Genomic DNA, 21,396 nt, shown 5'->3' with positions numbered 1-21,396 from the left:
CTGTAGAAAACATGCATAAATTTATGGGGAGAAAACACTGCTTAATCTCATTTATATAAATGCAAACCATACTCCAAAAATGGTAGCACATAGAAATGGACTAGCACAGCACTCCTGTGTTAAAATTAATCTTCAGAATGAAAATTTCAGTGTTTAGCAGTGAGAAGTGCTATCCACAAAACTTGAAAGAATTCCATACGTTTTCTCATGTTACTGCAATATATTCCTTTTATTTATTATTGTCTCAGAGGAAGAATGTTACAATGTAGTGTTTGAAGCAGCATTTACTCGGCAGCAGAGGACAAAGGATGCATACAAACACAGGCAGAAAACCAACTTTATACATAGCCTCATATTCAGAACAAAAATAAAAGCCACCAATTTCACTACTGAGTTAATTTTTTACTTATGTAGGGGGGTACTTTTAAGGATTCTTTGCCTAGAGAATTATGTAGCTTCATAAAAGCAAAGTACTTTGCAGAGAACAGGATATAAAGCTATTTCCAATACTACTCATGAAGGTAGGTCTGAGGTAGAAAGGTGGTCATGGCTTTCCTCTTCTGTAAAAGGTGGGGCTTTTTTCTTCTCGAAATAACTACACTACGTTTTTTAATAGATGAAGCATTTATAGGAGCCAGCATCTTCTCTTCCCACCTTGACAATTTTGCTCCACTCAGGAGTAATACTTAGAATTCATATAGAGCTTTTAAGACACTAACTAAGCCCTACAACACCTTTGAGAGATAAGTACTATCATCCCCATTTTACAGATGGGAAAACAGAGGCAGAGTGGTTAAATAATTTGCCAAAAGGTTCAGCAAGATCTTGCACCTGAGCCAACACTAGAATGTGGTCAACAGTGTGCCCAAATCCCTCCTTGAACAGTAGTAGTCCAGGAGTGAACACTGTGGGTGCAGGACAGTCCAGTTGGTATCACTTCACAAAAGCACTAGAAATTCCTGACCTGCTGTCATAATGTCCTCTAGCATTTTTCAGTAGCTGTAGAGAATTTAAAACTCTTCCAATACCATTTTGAGATTTTTTTTTTCTTCAGTAATAATTAAGAACAACACGGTTTAGTTTCTCTCCGCTATACATGAAATATATTGCATGCAGTTTTACCAATTAAAGGTATGTCCTGAAATTAAAGCAAGTGTCCATGAAGCATTGTAAACTCTCTGAAGGCATTAAAATCTCTTATGATAATTTTAAAACTAGAGATCATCTGATCCGTGACATAATTTCCCATAATTATCTCTACTTAAAGTACATAAATAAATGATTTCAAAGAGAAAGATGACTTGCAAGATTACAATGCCAAAAGATATTACCTAAGTACATTGCCATTTTGAAGAAAATGTTTCATTGTTAATAGTATTGGAAAGGGCTTTCTAGTTGTCTCTTCATTTCCAAGAGGCAAACAAATGAGCTTTACTTCACAGACTGTAAATTCCAAAACTTGAAGCAAGTTTGGCACAGCAGGGAACAGCAAAGCTTTCTCTCTGAACCAAGTTGGGAAAGATTACACTAACTTAGACCTTACTGAAAACAACAAGCTATCATCTAAGTCCTCTTTTTAGCTATCTCCTGATTCCAAAGTAAAGTAAGGCTTAAAAAAATAATCCTCCAAATGGAGTGTGTTGGCTGGAAATAACTAAAAGAAAGTTAAAAATACCATTTCGGTGCATGAGGATGATGATTATGACTCAGAATGAGAGGTTTACCTTGTTTAATGGAGTTAAAATACTGTAGCTTGCACCCAGCAGCAATTTTTGTTAACCAGTAACAATAATGCAGATTATGGGAACTTCATATGCCAATCCTGAAAACAACCCAAGGGTATTCTGAAGTCCATGTGGTCAGATGGTTAGTATATAAATAATCAGTACAGAATATTAAATGTGTGAGACTATAACTAAGGGTATTTTACAATGTAAAAGCAAACAGCTGAAAGGAATGTATAAATGTAACATTTTGCTCCAAACTCCTTATGCAGTTCTCTTTACGATTATCAAAAAGAACGTATATAAAGCCCCTGCCCCTTCTCCCACGGCTGTATATTTATACAAATCAGTGACAAATACTCCACTGCTCATTAATTTACAGTTGCATAGAAAGGGAAGAAGAACAACAACAAAAAAAGATTCTATAAAAACAACATCCTCGTCTTTGGGTATTCAGTGTTTTACTATTTCAAGTAGAACACGCGGTCAGAGCGAACAGCGTGTTCCAGGGTCCCATGCAGCCTTCTGATGAAGTGGAACTCGCGATCGGTGGTTTGTAGAAAAGGGCTGTACTGCACATCAGGAAGCACTGGTTGACATCCAAATGAACACTTCACATTGCCTGACATGATGAGAAATAACCATGTTAGTATCACGTCAACACTCACAGAAAGTTCTAACCACTCTGGGCTTGGTTCAGACTCAGCAAATCACTGAGACATGTAGTTAAGAGAAACATAATTTAACTATACTGCAGCATTTAAAATTCTTGCTGAGTAAGGTCCAGAGGACCTTAGTCTACAGAGCAGTAAATATCACTTTTAGACTCTCTTTGTTCTGCATCCATAGGAAAAAAAAGTTCAGGCAAACTACTGTCCTATCTGAAGCCTAAGTGATAAAAATAGAAATTATACAGAGTCTGGATTTGGTCTCAGCCCCTTCAAAGGTGAAGCTTATTTCCAGCCTCCTGTTTCAGGACTCCGTTCCTGAACAGACAAATGTGCCCCCTCCAATGGTTCTGGAAGGATAGATGTGCAGTGAAACCATTTGGAGAATCATCCTGTATCTAAAAAATATCAAATGCTTATTCAGGAAGATTAGAATTATTCACTGATACCACTGAAAGCTATCTCTGCGCCTGCTCAGAGGAAGGATTTGTGAGAAATGCTAGTTTAATTCACTAATTTAACTTATCAAGAGACTGAAACACAAAGTCTGAGTTAACTGATTGCAGGGCATAAGTAATCCCATTCTCTTTAGAAATTCCTGTTTGGGAGGATAATCCTACTATCCCAGATATTGCAATCCAAGAAAGTGTTTGCAAAGCAATATTTCTGAATTTTCAGATATTCATTTTGGGGAGGTCTGACCTTGCAAACTATAGATTAATGAAAAAGGTCAAGCAATCTGAGAGAGTAAATAGACTCTTTCCCTACCATTTAATTCTTCCAAAGTCCCACACAGCAATTTGTGGTAGTCTTTAAAACTTATTTAACAATGAACCTTCCAAAGAATTCTGCAATGACACAAGATTATGTCGCTTCTTATTTGTCATACATGGGCTCCAGTATCAACCTAAACCTACAAGTGTTCTTCCTATTTCTGTTACTTATAACAGAAATTTAACTGATCATTCATACCAGTTAGATTTTCAAGAACACGTATCTAAATACCATATTGTTTTCCACATTTTTGTGAACTCTGAAAGCAGTCCAATTTCTGCTTTGGGTTTGTAAAGTGGTTGCCTACTGGGAGAAGGTAGCTTAATCTTATGCCTAAAATGCTGTGTGGCTCTTGATCCTTGTGCCCTGGCGTGCACAGCTCCAGTTTCAGGAGTTATGGGCACCAGAGCACAAGGAAACATGGATGTCTTTGCAAGGACCAGCTTTGATCTTGCAAGCTGATGCTGGCTTGAAACTAATTGGACCTGACAGATTCAAGCTGATTCCATCTGGTCAGCACCCCAGAACTGCACACCATAGCACCTTTGGTCATGCCTGCACTAGCAGGAATTTTCTACTAACTGGGATATTCCAGAATCTAGCCTGTTACATCAGTTTAGTTTCCATATAGACCTCTAGGGAAAAATACAGACAAATATCTGGCCACTTTGCTTTAATGAAAATATTCCACTTGCTTTGCTTTGTTTTCAGTGACTATACAAGTATGTAAACATGTCTCATACCTGTGGTCTGCCAGTGAAATTTGCTGCAAATAGATAAAACAAAAGATATTTAGAAGTTGGCATGATTCTGCATCTTGACAGTTTATAAACAAAGTCAGTATCGGGAAAGTATGAACTACAGAAAAATGAAAACACTCATAACTTAAGAAAAAATCCCCAACAGTTAACTATAAGTGTGTTGTAATGGTCTATACATAACTTTCTTCACAAATTTATAGCATTATGGATATACAGATGACACAACTTGTTCCTTTTTCACCGCTTGCAGCCATATTGATCTATGAGTGGTATATTGGAACACTCTTCAAAACGCTGTGTTCTGGAACTCACTTGGAGGCACAGGCAAAAACGTTGCACACCTGCCTAGTTCTGAGGACCAACCTCATAAATAAAGAAGGAAGAGAGGCATTATATCCATAATCAAAGGATCTAGGGAGCAAAAAAACCAAACAAACCCCACCATTAAGAGCAGTGTTGACCTTACTATATGAATAATTGCTTCATAAGGGCTATTTGGAGTAAGCAGAAATACTGATTTCAAGATGAATTATAACCTGAAACCCATAAAAACAAATAAAGCAATTAAGACGACTGACTATCATATAGCCAAGATGGGATAAAAATAATCTATGTAAGGCTTAGATGTTAGTAACTCCTTAATGAAAGATGCAGCCAAGGTAGGAGAGAGCAGTAGTGATGAGTTTGTGAAAAAACAGCGCTTTTAATTTTTTTTTTTTTTTTCTGTTAATAAATCATCATGGTATGTTGAACATGAATGCTGTTCTAATAAAATTTAGCTTGGGTATAATGAAAAAATGGTAAGGATATTATTCTTTAAGGTTAGGAATACAGTGAGACTCTTAAAACAGATTGCCTAGGGAGTCTTTAGAGACCATCACTGGAAGTTTTACAGGACAGGTTAGACAATTGTCCATCCAGAAGCACAGATCCATCTCAAACGGCCACAGGGAAAGATGATGGACTAGATGATCTGTCATGGTTTTCCCTAACAAAACTCAGAGTTTAATGCACTGTGTTGGGAAGACCAGACTAATAATCCTCATTTCAGGTTTCTAAACAGTTTATGAATCTTATATGGTTAAAAAATATAATCCTAGTAAATCTCCCAAGTATGAGATGTTATAGAATGACTGAAGAAGAGCAAATATAAGTAGTACCTACTAACTGGGGCATGCTGGTTTGATTTCTGCAACAGCATGTCAGTGACAAAGGGAATAATCACATGAAATTTGGAAATGTGACTTCTTTTAACCTTAAATGCTAAGATACACACCACAATATGAAAGGATGTGGGGCCATGGTTTTCACTTGCAGTCTCCTTCTGACTCATTCAGGGTATTTGTTTCATGTATATGAGATTTTTTTTTTTTTCCCCTGTTTCCTGGTTGCAGAGAACAGCCATCAATATCAAACTTGCCCTGACACAGGGCAATTTGCTTTAAATTAATTTGGGCCAAATGACCAGGTAGTTGTATACTCCTTACGCATGCAAGACAGGAATTTGCAAAAACAAGAACTGATACTTGAGTTGCATTTTCTACTGATTTGTATATGTACACACACCCTTGAGTTGTGCTGAGTAGCTCCACTAGCTGCTGACTTCAAGAAGAGATGCTCCTTAGAATCAAATCCTTAATTTGAAAAACGATGGGATCTGAACTATTGAACTAACTGAAAACCTCAAAGGACAGCTGAAACAAGACCTTTTTTGTTAGATCCTAGTTTGCTTTCTCAAAATGTGCAAAGTGCATCTTCTGTGATGCAGTTCTTCACAGCCAAGCAATGTACATACAAGACATAAAATGGGTATTTTAGCAGGGTTCACTGAGTTTGCAAAATAGAATAGAGTTCAGTCTTAATGCTTCCACAAGAACTGGGCATAAACATCCCTTCTCTCACTTGTGCCTTTTAAAACTTACCATCATTATTACATTTCATTTGAAAGAACTGTTGAAAATTTAAGAACATATAAAAGTTTTCACTACTGTTTTTTGAAGGCAAAAGAGCTGAAGGTGTAGATATCTGTGTATGTATTTTTAAAATGCAGATATCTATGTATGCATTTAAAAAAAAAATACACTGAATAACAAAGTTGCCACTTCACCCCCTCTGCCAAAACCAACAATCTGTATGAAATACTGCTGGAAACAGAGAGATAGCTGCTAACTCTTGTGAGTGCAGTGACACTCTGGAAGGAACAGGATCAGTGGAAATGTATGTCAGCTGATATAATCCATGCATAGGAAACTAATTGGTTTTCATTTTGATCTTACTTTAATAAATACAATAAAATATCAACTTGCAATGCATTTAAGCAGGGAAAGGTGTTATGTGCTGCGTTATCAGTTCTTTCCTCTGGTCAATTAGTTTAATAACTACTTCAATAATTAGTTCAGGCAGTCAGGATTGGGCTATGATCCCTCCTGTTGCCTAAAGGCTTTTTTTTCAAATTTTATTAGAAAACCAGCATTCAGAATTTCTGAATCTATATTCACTTAAGTTCTATATAAGGTCTATATCAGCAGCTAATAGAATTCTAGGTCTGTTTTCCCTTATCTTGGCACAGTTGAAAATTCCATATGGAGCTACAGGATTTTCTTATAGTGAATCACTTCCACTTAAAACATGAGAATATCTGTTTATTTACCTTCACAAATAGTGACTACTGAGGAACTTTAAAGAACGGAATTATATAGCTCACATAGCTTGACAAGAAATCTCATCAGAGAGAAGGTTTTTGTCCTAGTCAATACCACAAGAATAACTTTTCTTCAGAAGACTGCCTCAAATTCAATACTATTCTCAGAGACATATTTTGTTACACTTACAGCAGCAAGCTGGAAATGTGTTGTTGATTTGCTCCATAACATCTGTTAGATCTGTGTTGGTATCATGAGGTGGAACCAACAAGTCATCTGCAGATACGACAATAAAAAAGTGCAATGAATTTACTAACGAGAGAAGAAAAAACCAAAAGGACAACAATGTTCTGAAAGGCATTCTCATTCAACCTTACAGTTAAATACTCCTTTATATTTCAAGGGGAACTACTACCTGAAGCCTTTGTAACAATGTCAGGAACTGTCATTGATAATTGACAGCTTTGGGAGAGGAGATGAAAGTTACATTACTGATTTGCAGCAGAACTCATTTCTCTCATTGAACCCAAGAGTGAACTAGAAGATATCACCAAGAAAGAGCAGTACAGAAGAATTTACAGTTAAAATAAAGAAAAGATTTACAAGACAAGGGTATTGTACTCAGTAGCTGCTCAATTAAAATTTTGTTCCATTTTCAGATGATTTGTCATGTAACTTTCAGAGTGAATACACCATTTTTTTTTTCAGAAAAAAAATGTATCTTTTAGATGGTCTTTATTCAATATGAATTTTCACTAGTTTTAAAATCCTTAACATTTTTTTGTTAAAATGATGCTTAAAATTAACCAAGGGAATGGTTAGGGAATACAACTGTCTCTGTTCCTGGCAGTGTTACTAAACAGCATCTCTCATAAATCTACCATTGCATTAAATCAGAATTGAAGAAGTTCAATAGTTTTTCAGATAAATCAAAGTAAAAACACATCAATGATGAATGAAAACTTTTCAGTGTGCAAGAGAATATTTTTCCTGTTTTTCACAGAAATAAAATAATTTTTTAATCTACATAATAAAGGTTTGAATACAAACACAGTCATTAATAATGCCTAAAATTAATAATTTGATAAAAGTCTTTTATTTTTTCCCCAAATTTTGAGCATTCAATGGTCTAGTTAGTTCTGCTAATTCCCAGTGGAATAAATGAGTTCTGATATCATAGAATTTAAAATAATCTTTCAAGAGAGAAATCCCCTCATGTGCAGAAGCTGTACACTTAAATACTCAAAAATTCCTAAAGATGTGAAGCCTTTGAGAGTTGGGGTCATCCAAATACCAAAATAAGCAGAGGATACAGAAGATTTTTTAAAGCACCCATCAGGAATCTTTGATTACACATTTTGGACATTTGTTCCTGTATCTGACATATTACTTGGGTGAATGTGTGCACTGCAGCACAAACAGTTGCTGGCCATCTCAGTCCAGTAAAATGTGGTTCCCCCTACAGTGAGGATGGATCTGCCCAGCAAATTAATGATCTCAGAATGGAATGGACCAAGGAGTCTGTTGACAGAAATCCATAATTCAGTCACATGGATTCTTGTGATACCGCAGCTGTTTGCAAATGTGGGGAAGCAACAGCTCCAGCTGCAGTGAATCTTGTTCCCAGTAGCATCACAAAAATCAGTTCCTTTTTACTTATAAATCTGTTCAGAAAGATGCCAACAAACCTATCCAGTAGTCACCTATAGACCTATGCAGCACAGCATCTGATCAAAACACTTACCTGTTTGATGAAACTGTGAGCTTGTCTCTTGCTCGAGCGGGTAGCTGAGGGCAGAGTGCTGGGGCGAAGCACAGGGGGAGGCGCCGTTAACCCGGGAGTCTGACTCAGGCTATGGTAAAGACAGTAATATCCAAATTTAGATAAATTATATCTACAGAAGTTAAGCGTGGGCCTGTATGCAGTCATCCCGCTCCTTTCCTTTTTCATGCGCTCTTTCTTGTTTGTTCTCCAAACCACTGAAAGTTGGCTGAGGTCTATACATCCATTAAGGGGAAAAAAAACCAAACCAAGAACTTGTTAAAAGAAAATCTAGACTTAAGCGTAATTCTTACAAAGACTACAGCTGGTGGCCTTGTTAAAAACAGTGTTCTGTTGGGAGCACGCGCCATAGAAACACAGTTATATACCACCCAAACAGGCTGCTGAGGGTCTCAGTCCAGCCACACTAGACTACACAACGGTATTACTGGGCTTGTATATATACATATGGATATATACATACATATACACATGCACAGAGGACATTCAGCCAAGGTCCCCTAAGGAGCTTTGCTAGTATGAAGGATCATGCTTACAAACAACAGTTCAATCATGAACAGTTTTGCAAAACCCATTCACAATCAAGCTGAGTGAAGGCACAAGATTTAAGAGAACTTTGTTAAATCTAAAATGTGGAAGCTAGCCATCGCTCCAGCTGACGCTGATTCTCAGTGGTGTGGAGGACACCACATTTGCAGAAAAACTATGTAATCTCCAGAAAATTATGAGAAGGAACCCATATGCTTTGAAAACTGTGTTGTAGACAAGCCTTTCTGGAGTTTTAAATTCACCTGAAGAATCAAACACATAAGTTCTGTATTAGATTTAGTTGTAACCATGTGTGAGCTTGAGATTATGTATAAGTATACATATACAGACACAAAAATAAGAAAAGACCATAAGACTTCTTCACTACAACAACTCATAAATACTGGAAGGGATCTTGTTCAGGCATTTTTTTTTTCCTCTTTTCTTTCTTTCCTGTAAGAAATCCTTTGAGGAAGGGAGTAGTAATACAGTATTTGAGCTCCAGAAATTATTGTTCTGAAAAAACTTAAGTACATGAAATAGTAGTTACATCTGAGGCAGTTACAGAATATTAGCTTAAATGGTTGCCTCTATCCTTTATCTTTTTGACTGCAAATCATCAAATTACTTCCAAACAGTTTAAAGAGTGGATTATTTAAGTAAATCTGTCAAAAGCAGATACAGAAGTAGTAAAAAAAATTACATTTAAGATCTTTTTGAAACTCACACTGAACAAGTACCTAGAACAGCTATGAGACTTGATGCAAAGACATAATATACAGAATGGCAATTAATTTGTGCACGTTTGCTCCTTTGCAGCTCACAGCCTTAAGTGCAACATTCATTTCTTTGAGACAACTTCCAGTCTAAAACCAAAAAACTTCAACAAAACTGAAAATTGTTGAGCAATGAAATTTACTTTTTCTTCCATACACAGTGGTGAAAAATAGGAAATGTTGAGCACTCAGCAAATCTTTTTTCTCCTCCAATTCTCATCCCCTTCAGCATGACAATACCAACTTCCAGCTTTGACTAAAAGAATAAATCAAGAAATATTGCTCTGCATATAGAAGACAAAGAAAAATGGAAATGTTTTCAAGCCAGCCAAGGATTTTACCATCAGGACACTTCTATGAACAGTAAATGCTTATCAAGTAATTAAGTAATTTGCTTTTCTGTATCAGGCTTCAACTCAGCTACAGGGTCTAGGTAAAATGCGTGTGATGATTTTAAATAGGCCAAGCCTGGGGTAACTAACCCCAGGTAACTCTGTATAGCTAGGAACTTCTGTTCAAGAAAAGCTTAGAGCTGAAATGGTGCAGAGATGAAGCAAACTCTCCAAGGGTTAAGAGTTACTTCAGCACAGAGCATCAAGGCTAACTCCAGCTGCTTGCCCACCCAACAAACAGATGTACTGAGAGAATTTGAATCAACCAAAATGCAAAATTGCTCTTAGACTGGATCTCTGTCCCTCTTCAAGCAGTAACTATGGACAATGGTGCAGAAATGACTGAGGTGACTGAGGAAGGAAGGTCAGTGCTGGACTTGATACAAAACTGAAGTACAGCAACACATAGGCTAGATCAAGGATAGTGAGGCACTGCAAAGTCAAGATTAATCAGGGTAGAACGGAGATGCCTATGAACTTAAATGATGAATTAGTAGTGAAGTTTATTTAGTACCACTTGGGATTGCTATTGCAAATGACAAAAAAGCCCTATGGAGCATGAGGACTCTAACTGTGGATAAACTGAGAGCAAACAAAACGTACTTTGAATACTTTACATTGATGTACTGTATACTGCTGCAGCAGTCAGAATGAAACATTGCAGTTGGATTTAAAACAAACAAAAAAACCACATCCCTTTCTAATCAGAGGACAATGTCTGATGACTTAATTTTCATTTGAATATACTGATAAATGTTACACTACATAGTTCCAGTAACTGTAATAACAAGAACGGCCAAAACAAACCAAAACCCTCTTCAGACAAAATCAGGACAATGCAGTTAAGCAGATAAAGAATGGGGGTTAGAGCAGAAAGCGAAGGATTCTGGATGCCTTAATATAACCACCAGATACTAAAAAATGTTAAATGCAAAATAATTGAGGATATAGCTGCATGTATTTACATCATTGATCAGTTTCACTCAGAGAGAACCTGAGATAAAAATGTAGAAAATCATGTTCTACCTGACTCCAGTTGCATAACACCTATAAAATCTGATCACTTCCATCACCAACCCCCTTCAGGTATCATGAAGTTAATGAATTCTTATTCAGAACAACCCAGCAGACAACTCTTAATCCAGAAACCATCAGAAAATAATCCTAGATGTTACTATATGCCTCCTACTTCTTCCTGAATAAATAAAAACAGCGGTATCAAACATGCCTCTATAAGGATGAGTGGGAAGTTTCCAACTCGTTTCTGGGAGTTTTTTAACTTCTTTTTATGCAAAACCAAATAAAGATATGAAGGAACAGACAAGTTTTTCTCCAGAAAACTCTGAAATTGAGGGATTTTTCTGTATTACAGCAGTTTTTAAAGCATTTCAAAGGAGATAATTATTTTAACCAGTTTTGATCTACAGTGTCTTATTTCACTGTGCTTCCTGCTGGTGTCTTTCCCAAAGAGCCTGAAGTGTTCTGTGGCTTAATGGATAGTTAAGACATACCTGTTCTCTTGACTTCTGTTGCTTTGGGTAAAAAACAAAACAAAGCACTCCCCTCCAACCTCTGAATCACAATAAACCTCAGAAAGGCCAGTTTCCTTACCAAATCCATTACAGATGCTTCTTCTTGTTCCAGACTTATTCTCCCAGCTACAAAAGAAATAAAGTCTCCTCTCCTCTTCTGATAAAGCTCCTCTGTTTTCAGTTAGAGAGGGACCCTCAGTCCCTATTTACTGAGTCGGATCATATAGCCATTGACAGATGATTTTAGCTCCCATTAACTACAATATCAAATCCAGTATGAAAAATTTCAGTAGCTCAGACAAGTAGAGAAAAATCCAAACAGACTTTAAATGCCCTTCATAATAGGTCTTCTACTTTGCACATATATTATCTAAAACGGCTGAAGAAAGGAAAATGAAAATGGAGTCTCTGTACAATTAATATGTTGGTATCAGTTGTCACACACCATTTCTGTTTCACCTTCCTCTTTGGCACTATAATCAATCAAGCAGGCAAAAATGACTACATTGTGTGACAGCTACCAATCCTTTGGGCTTGCTAAAATAAAAATAGTGTGGTAACCTCAGAATTGTGACCCAAAGTAGGCAAGTGTGCAGTGAGGAGGCATGTATTTTTCTGTTAAAGGTGCTCTCTAAAGAATGTCCTAGAATGGTCTCATCTAGCTTAAACAGTTACTACAGGAATGTTTCTAAATTTCATTAATTCTCTACCCAAATACTTGTGTGTAGTTAGACTCACTCCATATCTTTTAAAGAAAAAAGTCTCAGTATTTTAGATTCAGTGGCAAGTTATTAACCCAAACAACAGTCAGGAGGCTGAGTGGAGAAGAGAAATGGAGAGACTTCCTGTTGACAGAAAAAGAGATGGCATGAAATGCCAGTCATGGTAAAGAAAATGCTGTAAGACAGTTGTGTCCTTTAATAGTAATAATTATTATTACAGGAATTACAGAGTTGTTATATATTTTGACATCGGGACTTACGAGAATCTTCATCTCATCAAGCAAATCATTCATCTCATTAATGAGAAAAGGTATTCCTTATATCCACTTAAAAATAGCTGGGATGGTCAATATAAAAGCAAGAGAGACAAATAAATATACTTAGATTCTCATTTGACTTCTGATAAAGCCCTTCCCCAAGCAGTGAAAGAGGTAAAGACTTTCACCGACAGTAATGGTCTACGTGCCAGAAAAGCAAACATGCTAAAGAATGGTCATTTTTTCAGAAAGTTAAGGGGGCAGTTATGGGATTCAGTGCGGCTTCATAATTATATTAATGTCTAAATAAAGACGTTTCAAAGAACATGTACTAAAAATTTGAATTATTTATAATTTCTGAATCCCCTTCAGGGGTATAGCTTCATCATCCTTGGGGACAGCTTACAAAAAACCTACTTAGTGGTAGGTCAAAAAATCGCCACTAAATAAAGTAAGGATGCATATAGAAAGGCATATTGAAAAGTCACATATATATTATAAAAGCAATAATGCAGACTTTCTCATATACTTGACTGTACTAGCTACTTCATTAAAAGACAGAGGAGAAACAGGAACAGCTTAGGCAATGGCACCTGGACCCATCAGAAGCACAGCATCACTCCCACAGAGGCAGGAGATTTTGGACAGGAAGCAAAAGAGCAACAGTATATAGTAAATGAGGTGTAAACGATCAGAAATATTGAAAAAGATCACCTCTGTTCTACAGTACCCTATCAGAAACCACAAGCTACTACAGAATGACTAGAAAAATATGAAGGCAGAACCAATGAGAAGAAACTACTGCCCCTACACCCACCCACTTTATCACAACACACATGTAAGACTAAATGTCTTACTAGGAATGTTATAAGGGTACTGAAAAGATTACAAAATTATAAGAATATCCACAGCTACATTACATAAAAAAGAAAGTTTTAAAGGATGTATATGTTCCTGCTCTATGCACTAAACTGAAAGTGTCTGAGGGTTTGGCAGAACTTCTGTGTTTCTATTCTACAGCTATTTCTTTGCAGATTTTAAGTCCTTCTCTGAAACACCTAGTATTGGCCATAGTTCTCAAAATATTTACATCATGAATGTTAACAGTTGCACCAGTTGTTATCTCCCCTGTTAAATATTTAAGCTACTCAAATACTGATTAAAGATGCTAGAATAACAGTAACAACAACAAAATTACTCTGCTAGAGGGGCAGGGAAGCCATTGGAACAGATGCATCTTCATGCTATTCAGCCAAAACTGCCTAGAAAAATAACAAAGTCATCCACTGAAACAAACAAACAAAAAATATTTTTATCACTCTAATGAGAGTATCATCTACGGCAGGAACTTATGCCATTTTGATACCTGTTTATGCGGTCTATTTCTTGGCTTAGTTAAATCCTCTACTACATACAGCCAGTCACCTGACTCATGAAAAGCAAGAATCATTCACCTTACTGTACTCTAACCCAGGTGTAATGATTAGTTTGGAGAAAACATTCATACAGATTTCTCTTCATCATTCAAGCTTCCACACACGATATAGTACAAACTAACATCTCTAACAACACCTTGTAGATGTTGCTGCTGTTATTTTTATAATCTAGATGTGCGTAGGGCTGACTTCATAAACAACCAACGTTTCTTCCCCAAAGAAACCCTACGATCTCTAGCTGCTGTCATTTGCTAAAAGGCTCTTGCCTTCAGCATTTCCTTGTGTGCAGAACATTTTGCTCTAGCTTATTGGTCTAAATATGCTACTCAAGAAGAATTGGATTTTTAATGTACTGAATTGTTCCTTTGCATTTTAGATGTACCTTTGGCCATCTGTCGTTGGCACGTGAAGAAAAGTTTCAGTGACTAATCAAGACAACAAATAAACAAATTATTTAAGGAAAGATTGGAAAACTTAAGTCAAATACAGGGTGAGACTGGCACCACTACTTGGAATAGGGTATATATTTTCTTCCCTCGTCTTTTTAATTAATGAAAAACTATTGTACTTGTCTGTGTTATTCTCATTGTTTCATAATTTACCATGATCACTCCAGCACCTGTAATCACCTTGTCTTCATTTGACTTCCACCACGGCTTATACTAGAGGGCAGGAAAAACTATCCATCCATCCTAGAAATGACCAAGCGCAACAGATGAAGCTAGAGTGGTAAAAATATATGCAGTAAAATTCCAATGCCTTTGTTTTATGAAGAAATCCATTGTGCAGAAACAACACAGGTGAAAGACATCAATGTACATCTACCTGCTCAAGTAGCTGCCGTAGCCGGTGAAGTTGAGATTCCAATTGTTTATTGTGATCTTCTAGTATTTGCATCCTTGCTTCCAGGCGACCTTTATGTTGCCTCAGGAGTTTAGCTTCAGCAATGAGCTCAGCATCTTCAGAAGTATGCTGAGGTGACACAATGGAGTCAGGAGGTGATGCAAGAGAGTTTATTCCTCTCCTAAGATGTTGTTCCTTTAGTTGCTCATATTCTATCTGCAGGCTCCTGGTATATTGAAAAGAGGAGGAGAATGACAAGCAAATTAAAATAAAAAACTTCCTTAGATCAATGTTATCATCACTTCTAACTAAAACCACAAGTGGATTATACAAAGACAATGTCTTGACTTATGGTTTATAGGAAGAAAACCCATAAAAGAACAAAGTAGAGGTAAAACTAAGGTATTTATCACAGACACACCCTCTTCTACTAACAGAGTCAGGCAACACATGACATATGCTTTGATTGATTTTTTTTTTTTCTAAAATCATGACTCCTAGGTCCATCTCTTCTCATCTCCAACTACTATACATAGTACATGCATGGCTCAAACAACAAGGTGACAATTCAGACACCAGATAGGATGATTATGAGACCTTTGCTCTTCCTCAAGGTCAGCAATGATGCGCTCCAACTCTCCTCTCTCTTCCCTTTCCACTGACTTGAGTATCTGAGCAGGACTCTGTGGCTGACTCACGGGTGACTCTCCTCCCAGTGTCTGACAATACTGTTGGATAAGGGTATGCTCATCCTCTCTAGAGAAATGAAACAACACAGATAAAGACACAGCAGTAAAATGTTTATTATGTGAGCAAACATCTTTGTCAAGCTGAAGAGCTTTGTTTATGAAAAAGGACTAAAAGAGCAGGAAATAAACCTAAAAAATATACTGCAAAACACCACATAAACACAACGCACAGGAAAAAGACTGATCTGTAGTAGTGTAAATGATCAGTTTACTTTAAAGTATGCATAAAGAGCAAATGCTGCTGGTGGTTTGAAAAAAATAGTGAAACCAAGAATCAGAGATAATATAAACCAAAGATGACTAATTTGAAATGCCTTAAAAATAAATAAAAACAAAGAAGCTATCTGGTAGTTCCTTTTTTTTCGAACATAAGTAAGTGACATTTTTAATATTCCTTAGGAGCAAATTTTGTTGTGCTTAATTTACTTCATAAAATTAGAGATAAAAAAATCCCCACAAAATTCTCCAAGAAGTCATAAAGTAATGAATCATCAAGTATCTAGTTAACACTGTGTGCTACACAAAGGGATTGACAATACTGCAAAAATAATTCTATGGATTTTGAATTAGCCTTCTATTCCTTCCCCCCCCCCCCCCATTTTGATACACACATGCAATTCATTGAAACTCCTCAAGGGTAGCAGATCTCCTCCTCCTCATAGATTCAGGAATAGAAATAAACTATAACACTGTCCTCCTCCTGACTCACCCAGAAATTACCTTCTGGTAAGGAGATACAGAAGTCTTGACACTTTCAATTATGCTACAATGACCAAATGAGTTTGCTTTTGTATAGGTGTGTCTTTCTTCCTCAGTTGCCAGCTTTTCTCCATAAGTAAAGGCACATGAATAGAAAGTGAAGGATACCATGTCCTAAAAACAGTTCACTTTCATGTTTACTCAAGAAGGATAAATCAACAACAGAAAAACACATACTATTCATGTTTTTAAGAGAGAAATTGCTGCAGCAATATGAATGCTGAGGAAAACCCTCCTTAAATCCTCTTCTTTGCCTAACTACTAAACAGAGACTGCATACCTTACGATATTCTGAAATATTGTCCCTATAAACTTTACCCTAAAGATCTTCTAAAGTTACAGAATGATCAACAACAGAGAGAAAAACACATGAGCAGTATATATACACATATTCAATATCATTTAGAAAAGAGACTTTTTCATATTCAATTATTTCTTATGCTGACCTTTTCCCTCCTATTGTTGGAACTGTGGTCTGACATAATGACAAGTATCTTCAAGGACTGCCTTTGAAAGCATGTACAAAAACCAGGAAGTTCATTATATGCAAAGTATTTCTTTTCCAAGTAAAAGTGTAATGGAGCTTTTCAAGAGGCTTTTTAAAATTTCCTGTCAGTCAATTTAACATCTTTCATCATAAAAGATCCAAATGTACAGTCTCATTTGAATGAGTAGTAAAACCAGTTATTTAGAAATGTATACTCTGTAAGAAACATAAGTTATTTCTGTGGTGAAAAATAATCTATAAAATAAACACATGTACAAGTAAAACACAGGTGTTACAGGTATGTTTTCTCAGAAATAAATTCAAGCTCTTGGGGTAAAGGGAACAAATGCATGTGACGGGAACAAACAAGACTTGCAAACATACTGATTTGTGTAACGGAAGACCCAATTTTATCCTGCTGAACCAAGACTTTTTGGTAACTGTACATCAATACCCATTTAAAAGCATCACCAGTATTAGGAGCAGGACAAAATAACTACAGATTTAATAAATACCGATTCCTGGTGTGTCTCTCAGAAAAGTACTTCTATCATGCAGCAAAGTGATTTGGTACTTTGTAGTACTGCTTAAGACAAACTTTTTACTGAAGACTAATCCTATGGTGCAACAACACTAAACTATTTCTTCTCAAGGATAATTATTCACTATCTATCCAAAGCTATCATGTGGTCTTCCATTTTACAACTTGTCACTGAGATTTGAAAATCTGGACAATCAAACAAATGTGCATCAAGTAACACCACACCTAAAAAACCCAAGTCAAACAGAAAAAAGTATAGCCTGTGACAGTTCTATCCACTTTAAAAGTTCATGGCATTCTATTCCATTTAAGTTCATTTATGATACAAAGTTTAAAAATAGTTCAGATATGAAGAGATTCTTCCACAGAGCTCTGGTTGCATATAACTTTCCTACATCCTACCTTTAGAAATTAACTACTGGTTTGCTGAAGGCTTACATGTAAAATTGGAAAAGGAACCTATTTAGTGAGTTATTCTGATTTTAATGAGTCAAAAGTTTAAAGGAAATAATGTACATTCATGTATTTCTTATCTGTCTTGGCAGTAGTGAGTACTACATTCATGAGAAGAAATGACAATATGGATCTTCTCATGCAAAGATTAAATGTAATGATTTTTTCATTAAATACAGCTATAGAATTAAAAAATAATTGGGTTGTATGTGCATTTAAGTCCCTCAAAAACATAGGGGATATCTGACAGTGTTAGCTGAAAAAGAAACAGAACAGTGCTCTTTTTTTTTTTTTTTTTTTTTTCCCCTTACCTACAGAAAAAAGCCTCTAACTGCTTTCTCTTCTCCACTACTTGAGTGATCTCAGGGAAACTCCTAATCACTCACTGTTATTTTGCATTAGCCTAGTTAAAACTAAAACAAAGGCTATTGCAGTTAATGGAGTTTGGATCAGGTTCTAACGTGATAACAAAAACCTCATGGTACTTCACCCTTTAACCATCTTGATAAAATAACCTCACCCCTTCTAAATAAATTTTTGAAGTGATGTAACACCTTCTGAGGCTTCAAACTCCGTGGCACATAGCAGGGCTCCTACAGCACTGCGAAACGTGCAGACTCCCCTCACTGCAACCCGAATGGCTGCACCAAGCCAGGAGTGCTCTGGTGACTCAAGGGAGCACAGAAACGGAGCATTAAAGCAGGCCAGAGAGAGAACACAGCTTCAGCATCCAGGTTTCAAAACACTGTTTACATATCGAGTGATACAGTGTAAATACACACACAGCCTTGTTTTGTTTAAGGGTGTTGATGTTGTCAGGAAAGGTTCACGTGACCAAGTAGTTTAGTCTGGTTATTTTAATTAGGCATCAAAAAGCTGCTGCCTACATTTTAAGATGAATTAGTTTATAAACAACTATGTAGGTTACCTGAAATGGATTTATTTTTTTTTTTTTTAAAAAAAAAAAAACAGGGCTCTGTAAAGCTGGATTTATTATATTATTTGAATTTGTTAAAACTGAGATTCTGTCAAGATTTTGCATTAGGCATAAGCTCATTTTTAAATGAAACTTATAAAGCCCTTAAAGAAAGAGTTTACACAGTAAATGCTGAAATACTTTTGACTGTACTGTGGTCCCATAGGTGAGATCAATATAACTAAATACATCTAATTTTCTATTTTGGACTTCTAGTTATTCAGGCTAAAAAAAATTTTATTTCTCTCCTCTCCCACTAGTTCAGAGTCTCAGAAACTGTACAAGACAGACTGTGAATATTGACTGGTCTTTTTTTAGGCACCACACTTTGCAGCTGACAGCAGGCTTTTTCACATGCTGGAGGAAGTGCCTGATAAAATAAGTCTTCTGAAGGAAAAGTGTATTTTTACCATGTGTTCCATGTCTGTTCTGTTTTGCAAAATTACTAGTTCAAAAAAACAGAAGCTCGAACCTGCACCAATAAACCTTATGACTGTAATTAAGACAGATTCATTAGTAGCACGGGAGTTCCATGGCAGAGCTTCAAAATGACCTACAACGTAAGGGAGTGGCACATGCTCCATTCCATGAAAACACTTTCATTTTGAGAATCTGGGACTCTCCTCTGCAGACTTGGTCGGAGATGGCAATCAGTAACCAAAATAAAAGCACAACATCAAAATAAATTCCTCATCCTTTTTTGGTGGTTATTTTCCTGGAGACCCTACATGATTTGAGAAAAAGCTAGAGGTACACAACGTCCTCCAGCAGCAGAGACTGCAGCTCCTTTTCAGCATTTCACCACAGTAGAGAGCAGTAAAAATGACGTCCCATGAGGTCAGAGTTTAAAGAAGTACACCTCAAAGGAAAAGAACACTCCCACAAGGAAACCCAGGAAAAATGGTCTTTGAAACACCCTATTCTTTTATGGATATATATTTTCAAGAGGTCAATTCCAAAACATGCATTATGCATGGAAGAAGCGAGAGGCAAATAATGTTGCATATAACTTCCCTTGCAAGACTGTGATGTGGAAAGAAAAATTCAGATTTCCTGACAGTCACTTTTCATTAGTGTATTATTTCATCCAATTAAGAAAACTGATTGTTAAGTTAGATTTCATATAGTAAGATGTGTGTATTTGTAAACACCCTTTATTGATCGTTTTATTTTTTCCTGTGTCTCTCATGCAAAGCAGCATGCATTCTAGTCCAAAGAAAGTGTACCTTCACCTACTGATGCTATGAGAAATATTAGAATAGGGTTTAAGAAGGTACTCCAAAATGCTCTGTCTTTAACTTACATGTTCTCCTAATTTTATCATCACATGGAACTAATTCCACACTATGGTAAGATGCCTCTTAACCACTTATATCATGTTACAAGTATTCAGGTACTACATATTGGGGCTCCAGTTTGACTTACAACACATTGAGTGGCAGTGCCAGCTAAAAATACCACTGACCTTTGCTGCTTGTTCCTACACCTGCACCTGGGTGCGCAGCTCCCTAACAAGTAAAAGTTCAGCTACATTCCTACTCTGCCTTCAGTTGAGCATGAAGTGGCATCAACAGTGGTGCAGACATGAAGATAACTGGTAGTAAAGCCATTAATCAGAAAACAGTTATTAAACATTCACATTTATACAGAAAGTTTTTATACTATGTCCAGCGCAATTAACTTCAGTATGGGCTAGATAGGATAGTTTGTACATTACAGGAATGAGAGTTACATTCTTGTCCTATTTCTAATGTTTTGGTTATTTTTTTGTTTGTTTGTTTGTTTGTTTGTTGTTGTTGGTTTTTTGTTTGTTTGTTTGTTTTTGTCATTCTACTACATCATGATTTGTCAAATCGTGAGGCATAGGGACATTATTTATCATTTTTCGTTGCAAAGTCTTCATTTTTATTTTCTGCTCACCTTCACTTGTAAAGATGCTAGTCTGCTTTCAAGATATAGGTGTTTTCACATGAATTAAAGACAAAGAAAATTCATCACAACAGTCTGGTCTAAACATTTAGAACTCCTTAATGTATTGAGAAGACTATATGAAGGAAAAATATTTGTATTCAACTTATTTATATCAGAAAACTTACACATGAGAGCATTAGAATATTTGTTAAGAAGCTGGACATACTACAGTAGAGACTATGAGGGTTTTTTTTTTGCTATCTACAAATAGTTTTTCCAACTGAGGAAAATGAATTTTTTAATGGAATTCACATACCTTTAGGAGAAGGTTAGAAAAGCTTAGTTAGAGAGACAGAAGAAGTCACAATGACATTCAAGATAACAGGTTAGTTAAAACCCAAGAAATTTCTTCAAAAAATGTTTTCTTAATCAAGGGCATATTGCGAAACATTCCAGCAAAAAACCCTCGTGATGTTTAACAGACAACAGAAGTTCTCTAATTCAAATGTAGAAGACTTCTTATACATACTCTTTGAAGCATGATGAGTATTAAAAGTCTTGATGAACCTGTGAACCTGACAAGACCAAAGCAGTAACGTTAAGTGCAACTATGCCTCTGTTCTAGGTTCACAGTAAACTGAAGTACTCCTGAGGACCAGTAAAAATGAGATCACAGAACAAA

The 21,396-nt window shown here is 36.3% G+C and overlaps 1 protein-coding gene across 7 annotated transcripts in view; it reads right to left on the bottom strand.

Moving 5' to 3' along the window:
- Positions 1 to 210: 210 nt before the first annotated feature.
- Positions 211 to 21,396, bottom strand: part of UTRN (utrophin) — a 387,073-nt gene continuing 365,887 nt past the window's right edge. For all 7 annotated transcript variants that reach the window (XM_042795633.1, XM_042795636.1, XM_042795635.1 and 4 more), the window contains 6 exons: positions 15,436 to 15,594; positions 14,821 to 15,064; positions 8,314 to 8,422; positions 6,759 to 6,845; positions 3,910 to 3,932; positions 211 to 2,346 (listed from right to left, as the gene is read on the bottom strand). In XM_042795633.1, coding sequence (XP_042651567.1) covers positions 2,338 to 2,346; positions 3,910 to 3,932; positions 6,759 to 6,845; positions 8,314 to 8,422; positions 14,821 to 15,064; positions 15,436 to 15,594 — 631 coding nt within the window. In that variant the 3' untranslated portion in view covers positions 211 to 2,337. The remainder of the gene's footprint in view (positions 2,347 to 3,909; positions 3,933 to 6,758; positions 6,846 to 8,313; positions 8,423 to 14,820; positions 15,065 to 15,435; positions 15,595 to 21,396) is intronic.

Source organism: Tyto alba, unplaced genomic scaffold, assembly GCF_018691265.1.
Source record: "Tyto alba isolate M040663 unplaced genomic scaffold, T.alba_DEE_v4.0 Super-Scaffold_22, whole genome shotgun sequence".
Lineage (NCBI taxonomy): Eukaryota > Metazoa > Chordata > Aves > Strigiformes > Tytonidae > Tyto > Tyto alba.
This window is presented reverse-complemented; position numbering and strand designations above follow the sequence as displayed.